The sequence below is a fragment of the Bubalus kerabau genome, chromosome 17, assembly GCF_029407905.1.
Source record: "Bubalus kerabau isolate K-KA32 ecotype Philippines breed swamp buffalo chromosome 17, PCC_UOA_SB_1v2, whole genome shotgun sequence".
In the NCBI taxonomy this organism is placed as follows: Eukaryota; Metazoa; Chordata; class Mammalia; order Artiodactyla; family Bovidae; genus Bubalus; species Bubalus kerabau.
The window spans coordinates 59,034,133-59,056,116 of record NC_073640.1 but is presented as its reverse complement, the minus strand read 5'-3'; the positions used below and the strand labels follow the sequence as shown (position 1 = coordinate 59,056,116).

The 21,984-nt window shown below is 54.9% G+C and overlaps 2 protein-coding genes across 3 annotated transcripts; one reads left to right on the top strand and one right to left on the bottom strand.

Annotated features, from left to right (window-relative positions):
• Positions 1-16,104, bottom strand: PPFIA3 (PTPRF interacting protein alpha 3). 2 transcript variants are annotated; one of them, XM_055552425.1, is made up of 29 exons: positions 15,862-16,104; positions 15,504-15,605; positions 14,964-15,128; positions 14,532-14,606; positions 14,019-14,093; positions 13,486-13,707; positions 12,330-12,476; positions 12,107-12,241; positions 11,480-11,563; positions 11,224-11,355; positions 10,727-10,789; positions 10,513-10,592; positions 10,090-10,234; positions 9,352-9,539; positions 7,991-8,213; positions 6,755-6,918; positions 6,509-6,636; positions 5,757-5,850; positions 5,327-5,408; positions 4,424-4,624; positions 3,702-3,764; positions 3,508-3,534; positions 2,260-2,435; positions 1,748-1,845; positions 1,373-1,548; positions 1,217-1,285; positions 813-984; positions 189-260; positions 1-117 (listed from the first exon to the last, which is right to left on the bottom strand). In XM_055552425.1, the coding sequence occupies exons 1-28, from the start codon at positions 16,099-16,101 to the stop codon at positions 202-204; spliced, it is 3,585 nt and encodes a 1,194-aa protein (XP_055408400.1). In that variant the 5' UTR covers positions 16,102-16,104; the 3' UTR covers positions 1-117; positions 189-201. The 2 variants fall into 2 exon arrangements, with proteins under 2 accessions (XP_055408400.1, XP_055408399.1); XM_055552424.1 differs by having other exon boundaries at positions 74-260.
• A 5,274-nt stretch (positions 16,105-21,378) lies between these two features.
• On the top strand, positions 21,379-21,946 carry C17H19orf73 (chromosome 17 C19orf73 homolog). Its single transcript, XM_055551184.1, is given in 2 exon segments — positions 21,379-21,609; positions 21,611-21,946. Coding segments are annotated over 2 exon segments (450 nt in total). The 3' UTR covers positions 21,830-21,946.
• The last annotated feature ends 38 nt before the right edge of the window (positions 21,947-21,984 follow it).

The following is a 21,984-nucleotide window of genomic DNA, read 5'->3' as shown; positions in this document are numbered from 1 at the left end:
AGATGGTCCAGTCCGCGGCGCGAGCTCCCCAGTACACTCTCCCCGACGAGACCACAGTGTGGGCAGGAGGGGGAACAGCCCAGCCTCTGAAAGGTCCTTCCGTCCGAGTGAGGTCACCTGCATTGACGCCAGGCGTGAAGATCCACTGTGCCGCCCCGATCCCCAAGATCGCCTAGTACGGTCCTCACCTGGAAGCCTACACTAGCAGGAATAGGTCCGGACAGAAACGCCATCTGCCCGGGAACTCCCAGAAGTCTGGCCTGGAGGGAGAATGAGCATTGGTTCAGCAAAGCGCAAGCGCAAGCGCACACACACACACACACACACACACCTGCCCAGTTACTCCACACACACACACACACACACACACACACACCTGCCCAGTTACTCCACACACACACACACACACACACACACACACACACACACACACACACACACACACACACACACCCCTGCCCAGTTACTCCTCCACCCAAGCGTCCTCCCTTGGATTCTCCCTCCCGAGAAGCCAAGGACTGCCTGACTCCCTCCAAGCCAGTTTCCATTCCTTTCTCAAAGCCTCAAAATGCCCCAGGTGACACTGGATGAGTTCATTTCCCACCCTGGAAAATGGGGTATGATGGGATTAATCCATTCCACACCCTGAGGAGGGAGTTGGCTTGTTGGAGCGGTCCATTTGTCGTGGGTGGGGAAAAAGGGACTAGACCATTTCAGAACTCGGGAAGGCTGCTGGAATGTGGAGATGGTCTCTCCCCCGACACCTAAGAAGGGGAAGGGAGCAGAGGCTGTCCCATTTGGTATCCGCCCACCTTCCGGCTGCAGCTTGCGGAGAGGGAGCCCCGGCGAGCCCAGAGCCCCTGCTGCGGCCGAACGAAAGTTGGGGGGCAACATCTCAGCTGAGTCGGGGGTTACGCCTCGGAGGTCCTTCTCTCGGAACATCTTCCGCCAGGATGGGGAGCGGCTGAAGGACTTGGCACTGTCCTAGGTATAGGGGTGCAGCCAGCTGGTGAGGGACTAGGGCCGCGTTCCGACTCCGCTCCTCCTTTTGACCCCACCCCTCTCCGGCTCCCATCGCTCATTTAGCCCCACCCCTTCCCTGGCACCGCCTCCAACCGCGACTCCTTGGCCAAGTCAAGCCCCACCCCTTTAGCTGCGAGTCTAGAGGGGCGGCTTGGAGTGTGGAGTCCCCTACGGTTGCTGCTGCTGCGCCCACCTCATCCAGCCGCCTGTCTGTGCCCAAGGAAATGAGGTTGCTGAATTCCTTTTCCAAGAGCTGCCGGGCCTGCAGAGGAGAGGTGGGAGAGAGGCTGCAGCGTGCAGTCTGCAAGATGGGGATGCCCAGTGTGCCCCGGGCCCTGCGGCAGCTCACCTGTGCATTTTGCGTGGGGATCTGCAGAAGCAAGGCCAGGTCGGAGTAGTCGAAGGTCTCGTCCAGGGCGAGCAGTGCCCCGTGCACCCCGCTCTCCGTGAGGTTCGTGGCGAATTCCTTCAGGCCCAGCCCGGACACCCAACCCATGACCCGCTCATTGGACCACACCATCACGTCTGGGGATGGAAGGGACCCTCAGCTGCACCCTTTCTGGGGCCTGGCCCTTCATTTATCCTATATCTCCAACCCCATTTCCTCTTCCTGTCTCCACCCCGTCTCCCCTGGCCTCCCTCCCCTTCCCTATTTATGCTTCCTCCAACCCTGTCCCAAAGCCCTCCACATGGCTCCCAGCTGGACTCATACTTTTCTACTCACCTCGGATCTGGGTCTGACTCTCTTCCCGCCTCCGCTCCAAGTCCTTCCTGTCATAGTTGAGCCGTTTCAGACACATGATCCCATAATGCAGGCTCACCCTGAGTAGCAGAGATAGCGGAGTCACAGAAGAGCCCCACAACCCCAGTGACTGTTTTCCCTGTTGCTTGTGGTTTTCTGGGAGAGGCTGGGGAATTGCTCCACTGGATCTGTTCTATTGATTGCTGACCTTCTCAGGAGCAGGGATATTTTTTAAAAAGCAGTTCCTGTTAGCCAACCTGTAAGGGGTATGGGGTCAGCTAGCCAAGCTGTCTCAGGACTTGGACTATTCCTATTGGACCATCTTAATGGGTGGAAGGGGCACAGGAGTCTGGATTTCCTAACAATCCAGGCTAAAGGACCAAAGATAGTCCAAGATGAATTAATTCCTACATCACTGGTCCTATTTGCCAAAGACTCTCTAGAAGTGGGGGCCTCCCCCACTTCGACTGTCGCCACTGGCCAGGCAACCTCACCTGTGAAAGCTGTCCACCATCTTGAGCTGGCCCCGGAGTTCCTTCTTGTTAAGATGATCTAACATTCGGGCATCCACCAGCGACTCCATGAAGTAGCTGCGGTACTGGGGCAGCCCCAAGCTGGGCAGCCAGTCGTTCCCCACCCATTCGTGGTTCATGTCGCCATATGCCAGGATCTGGGCCATGGGCAGGTGGGGGAGCAGTCAGGCCTTCTGACCCCTTCCCATGTGTGTATGAAAGGGTACAGTCCAACCCTCTCTCTCCCAAACCCAAGGTTGTTCTTTCTCTATCCCATAGCAGGACAATGGCCAGTCTCTGCTCAGGACAACGGGCAATCCAAAACTGTTTCCTTCTCCTTCATAATGACAACACAGACCCTTGTCTACTCAAAGCATCATTATCACTTGCAAACTTGCTGAAATTGCAGAATCTCAGACCCTAGGCTACTGAATCGAAATCCTCATTCTCACAAGAGCCTCAGGTGATCTGAACAGTACATTTAAGTACTAGTCTAGCATCGTCCCAACTCAAAACAATTGATCAGTCCAATATCACTACTCCTACAAGTCCGCACAACAGATTCTTCCAGCGTAGCTCCCTCCCCAACAAAGGATAACGGATTCATCTACCACTCTTGCGCTGTCCGAAAAATACTAGCCCGATGCTACATCTGGCCCAGGACAATATTCTGGATCCACCCCCAAGTCCTTCACTCCTCCCAGCATGAGCAAACAATCCATACCTTGGGCTGTTGGAAACAAAGACCTAACATAGCTCCTGTACCTCAGGTGAGTTCATACCTCTCGCCCTCTTGAGAATAAAATGTACCTCCTTCTACTCAACTTCTTCTCAGCCTGATGTACCCTGCCCACCCGTAACCCCGCCCCAAATGCTTTCCCTTTTGCCCCAGTACAGGGGAACAGCCCCACTTCCCTCTGCCGTAGGGCAAAGAGCCGCTCAGCGTTTCCCTCTAGTTACAGCGATGAAACAGCCCCTGGAGCCCGGGCAACCAACCATAGTGGGATGACCCGTGCACCACTGGCAATGGAACAGTCGGGCTTCTACACCGACCCCACCAAGTCACAGTGACAGCCCAGAGCAGAGCTCCGTGCAGCGGCCCCCCCCCGCCGCGGTGAGGATGGAATGCTCCGGCGAGGGGCGGGGTGGGGCGGGGCTCGGAGAAGGAGGGGCGTCCATGCAGCGTGCACAGCCTGTTCATGCGCCCACGACCCGCCCCGCGCCCCATACCTGCTCCCAGCTGATCTCCTTGGTCTCCTGACCAGTTAGTGGGAAGAGGGGAGAGAAGGGGTGGGTTAAGGGGCAGGCGGAGGAGGGCGGGGAGGACGAACGGACGGACAGACAGCCACAGACTCACCCGCCACCCGGCCCCTGCCCAGGGAAAGTTAGTGCCACCCCCAAGGCCACGGGCAGGGGGCACTCACAGGCTTGGTCGTCGCGGTAAGGGACTCCATCTCCTCATGTGTCATCCACACGTTTCCTGTGGACTGAGGGGTGAGAAGTGTTATGGAGGTTGGGAAAGAGCTTCTGGACAGGGGAGGGGAAGAGAGTCGTGCTCCTGGAGGAGCCCAATTAGGCATGGGAACACATAATTTTCTGTATGGAACAAAATGATAAAATGTTAGAAGGCAGTAAATGCCATGGGGTAAAAAAAAAAAAATAGGTGTTCGTGTATGATGGAGCCGGGGACTAGTTTAGCTGTTGAGTTAGGGAGGCCTCTTGGAGGTGGTGACATTTGAGCTGAGACCTCAGGGATGAGTAGGAGCCAGCCTTGGAGGTAAAAAAGAGGGAGGGGTGCTCCAAGAAAAGGGAGCAGCAAATGTCAAGGAGCAGAGTAGAAAAGGAGCTGGGAAAGGGGCCCCTTATCATGGGACTTGTAGAGAACCATATGAATTTGGGTTTTTCTCCGGGATAGGATCCTTCTGCTGCGGTGTGTAAGACAGACTGAGGGTTGGAAGTAGAGGGGAGGCAGGGAGACCTGAAGGGTGTCCCACCCTCAGAGATAATCCAGTGAGAGACTGTGCGGAGCAGGGTATATCTGACAAGACAGAGCTAGAATGAGCGGACTCAGGATTGGCTACTCTGAGGACAGTACTCTGAGGATTGGCTACTCCAGCAGGGGCTGGGATTGGCCCTGGACACTCACGGTGCGAGAGGAGGCAGGAGCAGAGGGTGAGGTGAGTGAGACCATCTCCTGGATGGCAAGGCGCAGCTTGAGCCGGTGCAGTGGGTTGCTGATGCCGATCTCGCGCTGGATCTCCGTGTCTGACAAGTTGGCCATGATGGCACCACTCTTGACATTGGCCCGGCAGGCGGCCACATACCACGCAGGCATGCCTACCCACAGCTGGACCAGAGGGAGAAAGTGAGGAAGGGGTGGAAATGAGACAGAGAGACAGAGATATATCACAGGAGAAATGGGAGAAGGACAGAAAGAAAGGGGGAGAGGGAGACAGAGAGGTGGGGAAAGGCAAGTGGGGGAGAAACAGAAAGACATGAGAAAATTGGCAGTGAGGCAAAGACATCAAAAGTTAGAGGGAGACACAAAGAGATGAAGGACAGTCAGAGAAGGGTGAGCCCAGAGTCAGAAGGGAGAGAGAGATGGGGAGAGACAGAGATGAGAGGCAGAGAGGCGGAGAGAAAGCAGCAAAGCACATTGAGAGAGAGACACGGGAAGAAGTACAGGGAATGACAAAAACAGAGAGATGAGGAGAGGCAGAAAAATAGAGAAAAAGAATCCCAGAGACAGAGGCATGGGAAGACACAGAGAGAGAGACAATAGAGAAAGAGAATCCCAGAGACAGAGGCATGGGAAGACACAGAGAGAGAGACAATAGGGGCAAGATGGGCATGGTGAGGGGCGAGGGGAGAAGGAAAAAAAAGCAACAGGAAGGTCCACAAGAAACCTACCCCTCCCAGGACCTCACCCCCCAGCTCCCTTCCCCGACACCTCTGGGCCAGGAGGATGGCACAGGGTCAGCCAGCCCTGACCATGGGATTCTCAGAGGGATTGGGGATGAAGAGTCAGGACATTTCTGGACCCCAGTACCTCTAGCCAGGAGACCACAGTGGGCCCATCCCAGGCAGCAAAAGGCAGGCCCTGACGGCAGGCCTCTTCCAGAAGTTCATGCCTGAAGAGAGAGGGCCATGGCAGGAGGTCTCGGGGGTAGATACACCTAGCCCTCTCAGATAGCTCCCTTCACCAACTGCTCCCCCGCCCCATCCACAAAAACAACTTTTATGAATGTAGAAAACGTGGCAGAAGGTAAAAAAACACAAATACCTGTGGTTCTTTATAATCCCCCTCCCCCAACACACATGTACACACACACCAAACAAATGAGAGGACGGGGAAAAACCCCAACCCTCTAGGAGTTCCCAAATTTCCAAGCAATCTCAGGATCTTGGACGCCCCCTCCTAGAATTTTCTTACTTATGACCAACCCTCCCCCGCACACACACCACACACCCACACTCACTTCCTCTTGTTCCTCCGGTCCTTATCTCCTGGGCCCGTCAGCTTGGCTAGCCCCAGAGGGTCAGTGGCCAGTGTCTCGTCTGAGGGTGTTCCAGCTGGAGGCAGGGAGGGGCCAAAATTTGGAGAGTCTCAGAGGGGAGGCAGAATCTTTGATGCTGGGGGGTTGAGAAGGATGCCAGGAAAGCAGAGGCCCAGAGGGATTAGTAAATGAGGCCACACAGAGGGAGTGATAAAACCACACAGGAAGCAATGCCACCTCCTAGGCAAAGAATTGGAGAAACCCCCCAAATAGAGCTGATGCACTGGGCTAGCCTTGGTAAGGTGGCAGTGGTATGCTGCTAAATTCTTAACAACTGGCTCCCTGGGGACGAAGAGGTATTTCCTGATTGGTAGTATTTGCCAGTTTCCATGGTTAAATAATCCCACCAATTTCAGGCTACCAAATGTGATGTCAAAGCAGCTCATAAAATTCCTGAAAATTTGACTAACTTGGATTTCACAAGTCAGACAAGCAAGCTCCTCTCTATCAAAAAAAAAAAAAAAACAGGTAAATGAAATAAATTCATTTGTCCAACCATCACTCAGGCAGGCCTCAGAGTACCCTTCTTGCCCCTTCTCCTCTCGACTTCTGCCAAGGTTCCAGTGCTCAAAATGCATTGCCAAATGATTGTGGACAGGACTGTATGTCAAGTGAATATGTAAAGGAGGAGGAAGGAAGGAATAAAGAAAGGGAGAGGAAATCAGGGGACTCACCCAGAGAAGAGCTGTCCCGACCTGGTGGTCCCATTCTCCCCTTCTCCTTCTTGCCAAAGAGACGGCCTATGGATGACTTGATGCTCTTCTTCTTGGGAGCTTTGTGCAGGGAATCTGGGGTGCCCTCACTGGGTGAGCAGGACAGAGTGAAGGTAGATCCCATATGGTAGGTTCCAAGTCTTTGTCCACTCCCATCTCCTCCTCCCAAGCAAGTCCCTCCCTGTCTCATCCCTTATTTTTACTGACCTTCCCCGTGATGGCCCTCCATCCTCCAGGGATCCCGCCTGCAGTGCCAAGGCTTGTGTCATTCTCTCAAGGCGGGCAGAGCGAGGAGTGGGAGGTGGGGTGTCTCCTGGGATTGCTGGCCCCTCCCCTCGGGGAGCCACAGCTTCCTCCTTAGGGACATGATTCTGTAGACAGGCAGAGTTGCTACTGAGTCAGAGGGATCATGCTAGGGGCTCCTCATTAGTAGGGAGGTATACCAGGTGTCTAGGATACCCCTGATTTGGACTATCACTTCTAAAGATAGGCTAGATTAAGTGGGAGTGAACTGCAGAAATATAAAGGCAATAACTTCAGTCCCTCTGGAGCTTGATGAGCTCATATTTCTACTATCTTAGCTTCTGGTGTCAGGAGTGGGATCTGCTCAGTTTCAAGGAAATCTAATGACTTACAAGTTCTGAAAATAGGAAAGCTGAGTTTAAGGCAATAAAACAGGGTTATAGCTCTTGTGCCTGCCTCTAAGGTCAATTCTGAGGCCATTATGATAGTTCTCAAATGTACATTTAGTCACAGAATATATATATTCTGTATCCAGTGGTTAAGTGGTTAAGACTTGGTGCTCTCACTGCTGGAGCCCAGGGTCTGATCCCTGGTTGGAGAACTAAAATCCAGCAAGCTGCATGACATGGCCAAAAAATTAAAAATAAAAATCCTATGTAGAAATTTAATGCATAAAATAGGTAAAAGTAGATCAGATCTGACTAAAGTACAAGTTAGGGTTCAGGAATCTAGTGACTCAGCCTCCCCTTTGCCCCCCTTTTTTAAATTTTAAAAATTATTTATTTTTAGCTGCACTGGGTCTTCATTGCTATGCATATGCTTTCTCTAGTTGCAGTGAGCACAGGCTACTCTTTAGTTGCAGTGCATGAGCCTCTCATTGCAGTGGTTTCTCTTGTTGTGGCGCATGGGCTCTAGAGCACAGGCTCAATAGTGGTGCACGGGCTTAGCCTCCCCCCAGCATGTGAAATCTTCCTGGAGAAGGGATTGAATCTGTGTTCCCTGCACTGGCAGGCAAATTCCCAACCACTGGACCACCAGGGAAGTCCTCCTTTGCCCTCTGAGTTGAGCTCTTAGGGGAAGCTAAGGTTGCTATCATTGGTGTGATGATTATTGTTGCTGTTTGTTAGGGAGCCCTGTTTATGACCTCCCACCACCACCACCACCACCACCATCAAGCTGAGGAGACTTAAGAATACTCACAGCTTTGTCGGTGCCCTCACGGGCAGGGCTAGGGGGTGCCAGACGGGGTGTTGAGTGGCCAGAGCTGGGAGGGGAGGGGCTGGCGAGGGTAGAGGTGGTGAGGGAGGGGGGCAGTGAGCAGCTGCTGCGGTAGCGGCCCAGTGAGTCCAGGCCGGAGCCTGACACCCGGCTCTCCAGCTCTTCTGCCCTTTGTTCTGTTGTCTCCTTCTCCTCTTGGATTAACCTGAGGAGGGAAATGGGGAGACGAGATGAGAGGACTAAGGCAGGCAACAGGAGAGGGAGCCTGGGGGGACTTCCCTGGTGGTCCAGAAGTTAACACTCCATGCTTCCAATGCAGAGGATGCAGGTTTAATCCCTGGTTGGGGAACTAAGATCCCACATGCTGCACTGCACGTCCAAAAGGAGGAGTCTGGGGATCCCGATGGACCAGGAAGGCTTGGTGGAGCAAAAATAATTCTGGGGAAGGCACAATGAGGTCTTGGTGGATCCCTGATGGCCTCACAGGTTCAAAGGGAGTCAAGGGATCATGTTGGGCTCTGGAGGTCGTGGAAAGATTAGGGATGACAGGATAACCAGAGTGTGCCTCAGGATGACCCTGATGATGACCAAGTGGCTCTGGAAAATCATAAATGGATGACCACGGGCAAGAGGTCAAGTTCTAAGGAGGATAGAAAGAGCAAGCTCATAATAAGAGAAGGCTGAGATCAGGGACTCTGAAGTCAATCTGGAATCTGGGAAGGTCATAGAGACATTTGGTGAGAGTCAATATCTCCAGTCAGAATGAGTTGGAATGGAAGATGGTGGTCAGGTTGATATGTTTGCTGGGGCCCATGCAAAGTGTGTTATCAGAGAATTGCTAAGTAGGGCAATTGCTGGGGAATCCAAGTAGACTTTACGTGATGGGGGAGTCTTAATAAACTGAGGATTTTTGTTATATCAGGTAGAAGTTCTTGTTATCTAGAGTCGAGGTTCTTAAGGTGTTTTGGATTGGGGACCTCGTGTAGAGATTCTTAGGGTACCGGGAATCTCTGGGTAATGGTTGCTTGAAGTCATGAAAGCATGTGATATAATGGAGGACTCTTGATGGACTGGATTGTGATTTTTGGCATCTGAGGATGCAGTCTTGGGTATTTTGGGAAATTGTGAGTACTGTTTGGGGTGGGGAGGTGTATAATATATAAATAGCACATAGGAGACTTCTGGGTATTTCCTTAGGGATTCCAGAATAGTGTTGGGCTGGGAGAACTCCTTGAGGATGATTAGGAAAGGAGTTGGGCTTAGGTATTCAGATCAGTCTCCAGAGCCAGAGGGGCTGTGGGCTTAGCTCAGGCAGGACGAGAAAGAACTGGGCCAGTGCTCACTTGATCTCTTTGTTGATGGCCTCCAGCTGCTCCTGAAGCATGATGGCCAGTGTCTGAACATCTGCCTGCCCGCTGGGGGACAGCAGCTCAGCTCCAAACATCCCCTCGGCCTCCTCTTCATCTGAGCCATCCAGCTCGCCAGGGAATGGAGGTGGCATGGACCCCGCAGGGGCAGACCTCTCCCACTCCTGTCTCTGTGTGGAGACAGAAGGATGGCAGGTGGACAGGAGCCAAAGGTAGATGCTGCGTCTTCCCTCACTGCTCCGGACCCTTCCGACCCTCCATGACCCTGCCCTCATCCGTTGACACTAACTGCCCTCATCCTGTGATCCAGTCCCCACAGTTTCCCCAGCCCACCTTTCTCTCTTGGTGGGGCCCTTTTTTGACCCCCCCCAACACCCCCAACAACCTCCCCTGAGTCCACTGTTTCTTTTGACACAGCCCACTTCTTTTCTTCACTTAGCCCCGTCCATTCTAGGATTCTACACCTTGCACATCCTCTCCCCCAAAACCTTCCTCCCAGCCCATTATTCCTCTAAAGTTCTCACCAGGCAGCAGGACATCCACGCGAGGAGACATCAAGGCAAGTGGGGATGATGAAAGAAGAGAAGACAGTGTAGGCTCAGGAAGCCTTACTTCTCCACTAGTCCCCACCCAGAGCCCTGCATACTGGGAACCACCTCCTACTGCTGCCCTCCCAGGCCCTGCTCAGTCCAGGCCCCAGAAGTGGCTGCTGACCTTAGAGGGCTCATCCTTGACCCCTGACCAGCGGCCCCTCTTGCTTGCCCGGCCACTGCCAGCCCCATAGGGGTCCAGGTGGGCACCAGAAGGTAAGGTGGGTGCCTGAGAGTAACGGAGCTCCAGGGCACTGCCAGGGAGAGATCTGTGGGCATGGAGAGGGTGGAGACCAAGGGGTCAGGAAAAGGAAATAGAGGTCAGTGGTCATGTGGAAGGGCTTGGGGTCAGAGGACTGGAAGAAGGATCTTATGTTAAAAGTCAGGAAAAAATGGTCTGGGGCCAGAGATCATGAAGTCAGGGGTCAAAAATAAGAGGGGCCAGTGGAAGTCTCAGGAGGACAGGGAGGGGAATCGGGAGACTTGGGAAGCAGAAGGGATGTGCTTGGCCAAGGGGGCCCCATGGGCACAGGAAAGTTACTGTCACCTGGAGTAGGACGACGGTGGCCTCCCCCGAAGCTGGTCAATCTCCATCTGCATCCGCTCCATCTCAGCCAGGAGCTGCTCCTGGGGGAGGAGGTTGGAAAGGCCAGGTCAGAATCTGCCCCCTTCTGAGATCGGTCCCTCCCAGCCAGGCTGATTCCAGCCCCAGTAAAGCCTGCTCCGTTTCTCTGGCCCTCACCCCCCAGGCTCCTCCCTACCTTGTTGAGCAGCAGCTCATCCTGAAGCTTCTTCATGTTGGCAATCTCCTCGCTTAGTGAGTTCTGTAGGGGGACAGGGGTGCAGTGAGGGGCCAGAACCTGGAAGCAGCCTCCAGTGCACAGAGGCAGGCCTGAGGGGACCCCAAGGGGAATGGGTGGGCTGGAATGGTGAGCTAGAGGGCTGTGGAGTGAAGATGCTGCTGAAGAGGGGGAGTCCCTCGGAGCCCAGAATTCAGCATCCTGTGTAATTTCAGCAGATTCAGAGTTTGAGGGCCCATAGGGCTATAGGCTTGGGGAAATGCCAAGAATTCAGGGTATACATGCCCCAGAATTCAGCTCTAGGGTGTTCAGGTGAAATAGTGCTCGTCCCAGCAATAGTGCAGTCTGTCAGATTCGAATTCCAGATGCCTAGATTTGAGGAGATCTCAGATAATGGTTTGGGGAAAGGTCTGGGCCCCCAAGATTCCAGTTTATGGGAGTCCTAGATTGGGGCGCACCTTCTCCTCCAGGGCCCCCATGCGCTCCTTGAGGTGAAGCTGCAGTCGTTCGTTGGACTCGCTCAGCAGCTTGTCCACTGTCTCCGACAGCCGCTTATTGTGGTCATCGTTCATCTTCTCCCGCTGCCGGGCCTGCCCAGAGGAGAGCAGGGCACAGGTGTTGGAACCCTGAGCGCTGCCCCTGCTCCCAGCTCTCACCCACTTCAGCCCACCCTCTCATCTAAGGCTCATCCCCCAAGCCTCAAAGCCCCCTCACCCGCTGCAGCTCCTGGTTCTTCTCCTCCAACTGGGCCTCCAGCTGCCGAAGCCGCTCCTCAAAATTCCCATGACGTTCCTCAGCCTAGAAGTTGGAACCCATGGCATCTGACTGTTCCACTAGGACCCGGTCAGGCCCCAGGCCCCACCTCCTCCAAGGCTGGCTTCCAGGCCCCGCCCCTGGGGCTCTAGGCTCTTCCCCAACAAAATTCCAAACCTTGCACTTGAGTCTCAAGCCCTGCACTCTTCTATAATCTCTGTCCCCTTCTCAGTTCAGGTCCCACCCATCCTTTTAGTCCAAACTAGAAAACACCCCTGAGTCGGGAAGATCCCCCGGAGGAGGAAATGGCAATCCACTCCAGTATTCTTGCCTGGAGAATCCCATGGACAGAGGAACCTGGTGGGGGCTACAGTCCAAAGGACGACTTAGCAGAGAACACCACCTCCCACCAAACCTCTAGGCCTTTCCCCCATTCGAAGTCACGTCCCTTTCTAGATCCCAGGCCCTGACCGTCCCATCTGAATTCAGGCTGTAGGTCTTCAACCCCTCCAGCCTCTAGGCCCCGCCTCCTCTAAGCCCCACCCCTTCGCCCCAGAGACTCAAGGCCCCGCCCCAGGCCTCCCTCACTTTATTCAGAGCCGCCACGCGCTGGGCCAGCTGAGCCTCAATTTCTGGCAAGGTCTCTGCCTTCTGCAGTGTCTGCTGGAGCTTCTGCTTGGCGTCGTCCAGCCACTCGGCCAGCTGACGGCTCTTCTCTTCACTCTGGGGGACACAGACAAGGGGAAGGGAGGAGCTTGGTCATATGGGCCACAGCTTCGCCCCTACCGCCCCTTCCTGGCCGTGCCCTCACCTGTCGGTACAATGACTCCTTGCTGGCCAACTCGTTTTCCAACTTGTCGTTGGCATCGTGCAGAGAGGTGGCCTCGCGCTGGGCACTCAAGTAGCGCTTCTCTAGGGTTGTGATCCGTTCCTCCATATCCTCCCGCTGTGCCAGCGCCTGCAGAGGTGACAAAGGACCGCGTGGACTACAGCTCCCAGAAGGTCCTGTGGGTAGCCTAGGCTTAGAACCTCAATTCAGGCACCCCAGGGTACACTGGGAAATGAAGTCCCTTGCCATCTGGGGGTCAGAAAGATGGAACCACACCTGCCAAGAGCTCCTGAGAATAGTCAACATTACATTGCCTGCCCTCTGCCACCTGACAGATAAAATGGCGGTACAGCACCTCCCATAAACTTTTGGGACAGTACTGGCTTATCATACGGATGACCTAAGGCCCAGGGGATGGAAAGTCTCCACTCTTCTTCGCCCACTCAAAAGCCCAAGTCTTACATTTTTCAGCAACTTCTGGCACAACTCAGATTTAGAATCACAGAGCAAATGCCCTAGGGTCTCACAGAAAACAAAGGTCCCTTCCATCTGGGAGGCAAAATCTCCCAAGACCTCCCAGGGTAGCACAGGTTTATAAAACCAGAGAAGGTGTTCCAGGGTATCGTGAAGGATGGACTTCTGCCTGGAGGCCGGTGTGGTGAGACCACACTTCCTAATAAGCCCTCGGGCCATCCACACTTCAAATCCGAGGTAAAAGCCCCAGTGGATGATGAAAGCAAAAGTGCTCTCTCTTCTTTCTCATTCAGTGCTTTAAAGAATCCATGCCCTACATTTCTCAGCAGTCCCTGCAGCGTGGGAGTTGAGATCAAGGAGCGTCAGCCAGGATGGGGTGAAATACAGCCAATGGAGTTCAGCTAAGAGGTGGGAAAGAATTTCCCAACGGTAACATAAAAACTACGACCAGATACTGGGTGACTACCATGTATGTGCCATGTACCAACTCTCTGACAAGGGCCATAAATCCCATTTTACAGGTGAGGAAACAGGCTCAGAGAGAAGAATCCGCACACCTTGTGGACTGAATCCAGGTTCATGAGTTCTGTGACTATGGGCAGAGGGGAACAGGGAGGGTTGGGGGGAGGGACAGAGGGCAGCCCAGCAGGGGCTCCGGCCTCACCTCCTTGAGGTCGCGCTGGAGCTTGGCGTTAGCTTCCTCGGCCTTACCCAGCTCGCGGTGGGCGGTGCCCAGCTCCTCCTCCAGCTGGCTCATCTGGCGGCACAACACCGCCAAGCGCTCCCGCAGCTGGCACACCTCCGCCCGCTGCCGCTCCAGGGCCTCCTCCAGCTCCGCCGTGCGCCGGTTCGAATCCCCACCAGGACCCAGGCCATTGGCAAGAGTCTGGAATGGGGACAGTGGGGAAGGAAAGCACAGAACTCAGATCGGGTAACAGAGATAGAATGCAAAGAGAAAGCTGATGGGGGTGAGGGGGAATCAAAGATCAGTTAAGGGCCATGGAGATCACAAATTTAGCTAGCTGACCTGAATCAGAGGTCAAAGGTCAGCAAGAGTCTGAGGGATTCAGATGGACTAGGGTCTGTGAGAATCATACCAAACATTAAAGGGACCATCGCAAAGTCACGGGGCTGAGTAGGACCACAGGGATGGGGGCCAGTGAAGAGCAAGGAGAGGGAAAGACGTCCACCTCTTACCTGCCCATCCCCATCCTTGCCGGGCTCCTCTAGCCCCGACCGGCGCCTAGACAGCTGCTCTCGAAGGCTCAGAGTCTGGCAACAAGAAAGGGAGATCAGGGTGAAAGGGGTCCTAGAATCCCTGTTTTACTTCCCACTGGCTCTGGTCCTGCTGGGGCCACCCTTATTCCATAGTCTACCCTTCGGCCCTGTGTCCTCGTCTCTCCTTAGCCACCCACCAGAGAGGAAGCCACCCTTAATCTTAACCTTAGCCTCCTTGTGCCCAGACTTAGCCCACCCAACCATCCCCTAGCCGCCCCCAGCCCTGGTTCTCACCCTAGTCTCACTGTCACAGAGCGGTACTCTACTCCTCTTAGTCCTGCCCAATGAATTTCACCTTAGGAACCTGGTTCTCCACAGTCCAACCCTATTGGTCCTGTGCCCTAGTCCTGTCCCCAGTAGATTCTAGGATCCATCCAATCAGCTCCACCCGGTAGTTCATTAGTCCCGCCTCCTTCTTGGCTACACCCCCACCTCCTGATTGCTCAGCTCCAGTTCTTCCTCTAGCACTGCCACCCGCTCCAGCGCCATTCGCAGCCGCTCTCGGACCTGAGGATGGGGGCAAGACCGAGTGAGATGGAGATCAGACCTGATCAAGGACAGCTGATGCAGAACACCTTGGGATGGACCTGATAGGATCACATTATCATTCCTCTATTTATAATAGGTGTGCAGCCCCAACCAGCTAGCAAGGCAGCTTCACCCACTGGTATACCCCTATCCTATTACTTTTTTCTATTATCAGGTCTCAGTCAGCAGTAGTCTGTTTCAATCAATTTTAAGACAGTCAACATTCTTCCCACTTGGGCTATTTCCAACCAATCACAGCCAGAATTTCTGCCATTCAAGACAGCCCAGCCGACCTCAGGTTTCTGTTCTATATGCAGTCTCTTCTAATTCTCATACCTTCTCATCCAGGGCCTTGTGATGCTCGAAGAGGGATTTTAGAGCCTTGAGTACTTCCACCTCGGAAGAGACCCCGCCCGGAGACTGGGCCTGGCGCTTTACCACGGTCATGCGCAGTGACCTCTCGTGCCTGGACACCAGGCATTCCAGGTGTTCTAGGAGAAGCTACAGGGATAGAGCACCGGGCCAAGGAAAAGTGTCAAGGGAAGAGAGGCAGAGTGCAGGAAGAGGATTCAGACAGGTGGGGCAGACACAGGGAAGAAGTGGAGCCAAGTAAAGAGGTGTGGAGAGACAGGTCCGGAGAAGAGAGGGATAACGGGTCGGGGGTGGGGCGGTCAGGAAGAAGTGGTACAGAAAATGAGAACGGTTATGGAGATAGGGGAGGGGACATAAAGGAAGGAGGGGACCAGAGGAGACCCGCCCAAGTTGTGGAAGCAGGAAGAAGAAAGGAAGGCAAGAGAGGGTATAAAAAGATGGGTCAGGCTGCAACACCCAAGGCCCCGCCCACCCCGCTTAAGTCCCGCCCCCAAGACGCCTCACCCGTGTATTGTTCCGCTCCGCCTTCAGCTCCGCAATTTCTTCCTCCCGTTCCAGTAGCTGCTCCCGACACAAGTTCAGCTCCTTCGTCAGAGCCGCAAACTCCTGTTCAGTGGTGAGCAGAATTGTACAATCAGATCAATCGTTTTCCCATCTCCCTCATTCCAAAGGACTGGGAGGTTAGTAAGTCCCTCCCCTCTTGGCTAAGTCCCGCCCCTTCAAGCGACCTAGGCCCCGCCCACCATAGACAAGCCCCTCCTCCTCTCAAGAGTCAGGTCCCGCCCCTTCCGGCCGCCCTGCCCCTTGCCTTCGCGAGCCGAGGCCCCGCCTCCCTCAGGCCCCGCCCTGGCCCCGCCCAGACCTGGGGCAGCGCGATGCTGAGCTGGCGCTGCAAAGAGTCCTTCTCGTGGCCCAGCTCGCGCAGCCGCAACTGCGCCGTAGCAAGCCCGTCCTGCGCTTCGCGCAGCGTCTCCAGCAGGCGCTCGCGCTCGGTGAGCATCGTGACCATGAGGCGCTCCAGCTCGCCGCCAGCCTCGTCCGGGCCCAGCGCCGAGCCCCGCCGGCCATCCTCGCTGATGGTGGGCATCACCTCGCACATCATGGCGGCGGTGCTGGCCTGCGTGTACCGGGAGGGGCCAGGGAACCGAGAGCGGCTTCGTCAGAGCTCAGGCAACGAAACTGAGGCACGGTCACTGGGATACTACATAGTGAGAACTGAGGCTAGACAACCCAAGCAACTGCACAACAGAAACGGAAACCCATCCATTCTGATCATGGTGCAAGATAAACGGAAACCCAATGCTCTCAGGAAACCAGACCTGGGTGAGAGCACTTGGAGAAACTGAGGTCAGACTTCATCTGACAACGGGCAGCAAATCTAGACTCAGCCTATTGAGAGAAACCAAAGCCGAGTGACCCACTCCCTGAGAGAAAGTGGAAAGCTTGGAAGCCCCTCCCCTCCCACCCAAGGGCTTCCCAGGTGGCCCAGTGGTAAAGAATCCACCTGCCAATGCAGGAGACACGGGTTCGATCCCTGGGTGGAGAAGATCCCCTGAAGAAGGGAATGGCAGCCCACTCCAGTATTCTTGCCTGGGAAATCCACAGGGTCCCAAAGAGTCGGACATAACTGGGTGCACTAGCAGTCCCCTCCAGTCCAAATCCCGCCCCTGCAAGGGGCTCAGGCCCCGCCCATCACTGGCACTGTGGGAAAATCAGTCTACCTATTCTGGCCCTGCTGAGAATTCCCTTCAACCTCACTGTATGAATGAGAAAACTCAGGCCTAGGAGAGGAAGACTATGTCTTCAGGAGGTCACTGGTAGGTAGTCAGCTGTATAATGTCACAGGGATGGCCCTGAACTGCTATTCAGCCCAATTCCTGCCTCCTTCAACTGACCAGATATCTAGTTACAGGAGAATCTAAAGACTCTCTCCAGGCAGAGGGGAAAAAAAGATGGCATGGACCATGCTAGCCATTTCACACTACACAGGAATCCTAGATCCAGCTACTTCTTCCCTCAGGTCACAGGAATCTAGGTTCCCCTATCCCTTCTGTCTCCCAGAGAGAGGAGTCTGAGCCTCCATCCTTCTCTACCCCAGACCCAGAAGTCCGAGACCAGATCCCTCTCCTTCCAGGGCACAAGAGCCTGGGCTTTCAATCTCCAACCGTATACCCAGAAATCTCAGCCTTCAGATTTCTCTTCCCTCGGAATCCAGGCCCCCAGGCCCCAGGAGTCTGGGTGCATGAGCTGTGGGCGGGGATGAAGGGAGCTCTCCGAGACACTCCCTCTGCTCACATCAGGTCAGACAGGTCTGGCTGGCCCAGCCGAAAGCGGGAGGGACTTTCACTCTGTTCTCTCCTTTCTTTCTCTCCCTTCAGGCAGAGGAATAACCGGTTCTCAGAGTGGATAATTCCCAGCCCCACCCAATATTTGGACTATATCTACAGCCTGGGACTGGAACCTTGGACTCCAGGGAGGAGAGGTAGGGACTGAGAGCCCCAGGACCTGGGAGAGGAGACAACTAGATGCCTGTACCCTTGGGTCTTTGAAGAGGTATATCTGGGAATCTAGACATCCGAGTCCCAACACGGAGAGGTCAGATTCAAGAAAATGTTTATAAGAGAGCAAGCCAGACTTAAGGAAATTAAAAAAAAAAAATAATCAGCATGGTATCTAAAACTCAGAATCTACTCATGAGATGCAGCTAGGGATGTTTTCAGGAGGCTGCTCTAGAACTTCAGATTCCCTGAGAAGGAAGCAAAACTCAACAAGGCTAACTGTAGACTCTAGACACAGTAGAGCATGCAGAAAGGATATATGCTTCCACATTTACAATGTGCTTGGGGTAAGAGCCTCACATGGGGCCAAATAGAGGGGCATATTCTGGAACCCAGGTCTAGAACCGTGAATGAGCCAAGAGCAATCCAATAACTTAAAAGAGTGTCTGGCTCACCCCCAGAAGCCCAAACATAGAGGGGAGGGAGATGATATCTAAGGACAGACCTAACACAATGCTTAACAAACCTAAGTCAGAAGACAAACAAGAACTCAGAACCTACCAGGGATGAAAATATAACACAGAATATAACAGACGTCACATTCTTGGTTTCTTCACATGTCTAGATAATGTTAGAACTCAGAGGGCAGAATATTTGCTCTAGAATTCAGAACATTACCTGGAGCAAAGAAAAAAAACCTAGAAAATAGCAAGGAGTTTGCCTGGAACTTAGAATTGCCTGGGGGAGAATGCTGAAGGAGGCATTCTGGCAATTGAGAATTTACTGGCATAAGGACTGAGCTGGCAAAGGAGGTGGGGGTGGGGGTGATGTGTTCTAGAAATGAGGACATTTCTAGGCTGAAGACTCCAGAACAAGAGAGGGCCTAGAGCATGTTTAGAATGCTGAAGTGGCAGATGGAAGAAGCCCACAATCCACCAGGGGACAAGTTCTGAGCCAAGGTCACACTGAGGGAAAAGATAGAGAAGATGGGGATGGATGGGCTTAGAATACAGAACCTGAAGAAGGAAGGTGCAGTGTAATCCTGGGGACTTAAGACTGTAGAACTGGATGGTATATAAAATAGGGAGGTTCAGGGACTTCCCTGGTGGTCCAGTGGTCAAGACTCTACCCTTTCACTGCAGGGGGTGTAGGTTCAATCCCTGGTTGGGGACCTAAGATCCTGCATACCTCACAGCAAAGCCCAAAAATAAATAAAATGCAATACGGAAGCATATCCTAGAACTGATAATGTGGTTTGGAGAAAAGCTAGAGCCCATAAATGGAACACATACACACATTCTAGCACTGAGAATGCCCCTGGGAAAACAACAGAATCTAGAACAATGCCAAGGATTGGCTAGAACCTAGAACACACCCAAAATGAAATTTTAAAAGAAAATAAGCAAAGACTGGCTTCTTAAAAATTGGAATATGTCAGGAATTACTTGGCGGTCCAGTGGTTAGGACTAGGCACTTTCACTGGTGGGGCCTGGGTTGGATCCCTGGTCAGGGAACTAAGATCTGTGGGGGAGGAAGGAACATATCTAAGGAGAGGAAAGTGGGCTTGGGAGCACTAACTAGAAATTTGAATTTACCTGGGGAACATCATGACTCGAATTTAGCATCTAACCTAGAATTTAGAACATACCTTGGGTGAAAAAGGAACAGAGATGTTCACTGGGAGTATTTTAGGATTTAGAAAGAATTCCACGAAGCACTGCCAGGGTGCCTGCTTAGTTGGAAATATGGAAGACAATTCTAGATCACGAAATGAACCTAGGTCACAGAGCACATCTGGAGGAAGGGATGTATGCTCGGCTTATCAATCTGAGAATGTACTTGAAGGATAGGGCATCATGATATGAAAAAATCATGATGGGGTGCTGGAAACATCTCAAGAACCTGGGTCTCAGGGGAAAATATTGGAAACCCCAGGAAGCCCAAAATCTGAGCTGATATGGGGATGAGGCAGGGGTTTTTCAAGGCCACCAGAACTGATGGGCAATAGTGAGGCTGTAGGGACTTGGGTCCCTAAGAGTAACAGCTGAGCAGCTAGATACTTTGGAGGTCAGAGGTGGGGAACTGGACTCCTGAATCTTTGTGGAGGCAAAAGACAGGAGATGGAAGTTTGGAGCCTGAGTCCTTGTTGGAATGGAGGGCAGGGGTAGATGGCTTTGATGAGCAGTACAGAAGGTGGGGTCTGAACTCCTGGGTCGCTGAGGGGAGACAGGATCAGGGACAGGGCATTTAGGTCTTCAAGGGGGAGGACGGGCAGAAGCCAGCGAATTGCATTAAGAATTGCATTCTGAGCCCCTGAAAAGGAGGAATCATGCGCCTGAATCCCTAAGGGGGCAGATGCTGGGGTGCCAGGATGCTGGGTATATTTATTGGAGGGGAACAGGGCTTTGAACTGGGTCTCTAAAGGGGGCAAAGGCTGGGAAACTGGATTCCTTCCTGGAGTGGTGAAGGCTACCAGCTGGGTCCTCTAGCCAGAGGAAGTGAGGACTGACAGGGTTTCCAGAGCCGGGTAGGATCTGGATCCCCGGATGCCAAGATCCCTAAGGTGGACCAGGCAAGAACATTCAGAAGCCCCGACTCCTCAAGTAGCAGCTGGGGTCACCACAACTGGGGTGCTGAGGATGGGGCTGAGAGCCTGGCCAGAGGAATCCTGAGGCCCGGGCGCCCAGGTCAGGGAGGGCCTGGGTATTCCCGGGTCAAAGGCGCGGCGAGGGGGATCCCCGCGCAGCCGGCGCCCCCTCCCCGGCGGCGGCAGCAGGAGATGGGGGAGGCAAGGCTGCCGAGAATGGTGACCATGGACAGCTCCAGAGCGGGCCTGTGTCCAGGGCGGCCGCTGAGCCGGCCTGGACTGAGGGACTCGGCCGGCTGTACAAGCCGGAGGACCGGAGATGGGCTGACTGGGTCCCCGAATGGGGGACTATGCGGACGCGACCGGGGGAGGGGGGCGGCTCTAGCTGGGGGAGTCTGACACAGCCTTGGCCGGTGTCGATCTCCCAGGACTGGGCCGAGGAGGAGGATCTTGGTCCAGAGGGGGTTCCCGGGGCTGACCTGGGAAATTAAGGCTCCTGGGCCCTGGAGGAGGCTCAAGGCGGCAGTACGCCTGGGATTCTAGGGTTCGGTTGGGGACTCTGAGAGCCGGGAGGGACACGCCTGAGTCTCTGGGGTCGGGCTGTGAAATCTGGGCTGTGAGGTCCTCGGGGAAGGAGAAGAGAATCCAGGTTCTCGGGGAGGCGGGGGAAGCTCGGCGAGAGGTCCCCCGGGTGGGCGCTGCCAAGCGGGCCGGGCTGGGCTCTTACCTACCTGGTCCGCGGCGGCTGCGGGCGGAGCTGGGCTGCAGGAGGGACGTGGGGGTGGGGTGGGGGGACCGGGCGGGGCCCCTGGCGGCGGCCGGGGCCCGGATCTGTAGCTCTGGAGCCCTGTCTCCGCGGCTCGCGCGGGCTCCGCGTCTCTTGCTCCGGCTTGGGCGCTGGGGACCCCCTCCCCTTCACCGTCTAACAGCCCTTTACCCCTTAAAATAGCCCCCTGCCCCTGTCACCGTTCAGCCTCCCCCCGCGAGGCCGCAGCCGCCAGATCTAGGGGTGCTCACCAGCGCCCCCCAAATCCCACCTTCCCCCGCCAAAAAATTCCTCCTCCCTCCTCCCCCCCGCAACCAGCGCTGGGGCGGTCGTGGCCCCTTTAACAGGAGACTGACAGACGGCGCCGAGTAGCCAATGGGAGGCGGTGTCGGCGCCGGCCGGCTGTTAAGCCCCGCCCCCGCGCTGCCTGGGAGGGGTCGCGCGGGCGGAGAGCGGGAGGCGGGGCTAAGGCGGGTCGGCCAATAGGCATGCGGCGTGAGGCGGCTGGGGCGGGAGGCGGAGCCCGGCATGGGGATGATGTCACCTGGAGCGAGTGGCGCGCGGCGTGGAACGCCAGTCGCGACCCCGGATTCCGGCGGTGGCGCGCGCCTGCCCTCGCGCCGCACGGGACAGGAGGGTTGGGCGGGCAGCGAGGTGGGAGTAAAAGATGGCTTTGAAGATGGGGGCGGCTCCCGGAGACACGCGCTCGGGTTATAAGGTGGGGTGAATGCCTGGTCGGCGAGTGCACCTTACTCTGCACCCCCTGAGCCCGCCTCGGGAACTGCACGTGGCACCCCCACCTCCCGCGCAGACTATTGCGCGGCCGGCAGGGCTCCCCCGGCGGACTAAGCTAATGGTTCGCTCCGCCCCGCCCACACAGAGGCCGCCCACTGACTCTGGCGCGTTTCAGGACTCCTCTGTCAGACCAGCTACAGAGAAAGGGGGCTTGGCTTCCGCCCTCAAAATCTCGGAAGGGTAGGGGGGAGTTGTCTTCAGCTCTGATCCCGCGCTCAGACCCAGACCGGGTCCCAGCCTCCATCCTGGACTTATCGCCGGGAAGCCGGCCAGCCTCTGTCTTCGGACCTGGCAAAAAGTCTCAAGCTCCGCTCTCAGACCCTGAAAAGGGTCTGGTCT

What these genes read in the sequence shown, in the direction of transcription:
- PPFIA3 (XM_055552425.1), bottom strand. Translation starts at nt 16,101, where the DNA reads ATGATGTGCGAGGTGATGCCCACCATCAGCGAGGATGGCCGGCGGGGC. An exon ending in TGGAGCTGAGCAATCAGGAG is followed by an intron (nt 14,094 to 14,531) that starts GTGGGGGTGTAG and finishes TCTTGTTGCCAG; the next exon opens with ACTCTGAGCCTTCGAGAGCA. An exon ending in CCACCGTCGTCCTACTCCAG is followed by an intron (nt 10,235 to 10,512) that starts GTGACAGTAACT and finishes CCATGCCCACAG; the next exon opens with ATCTCTCCCTGGCAGTGCCC.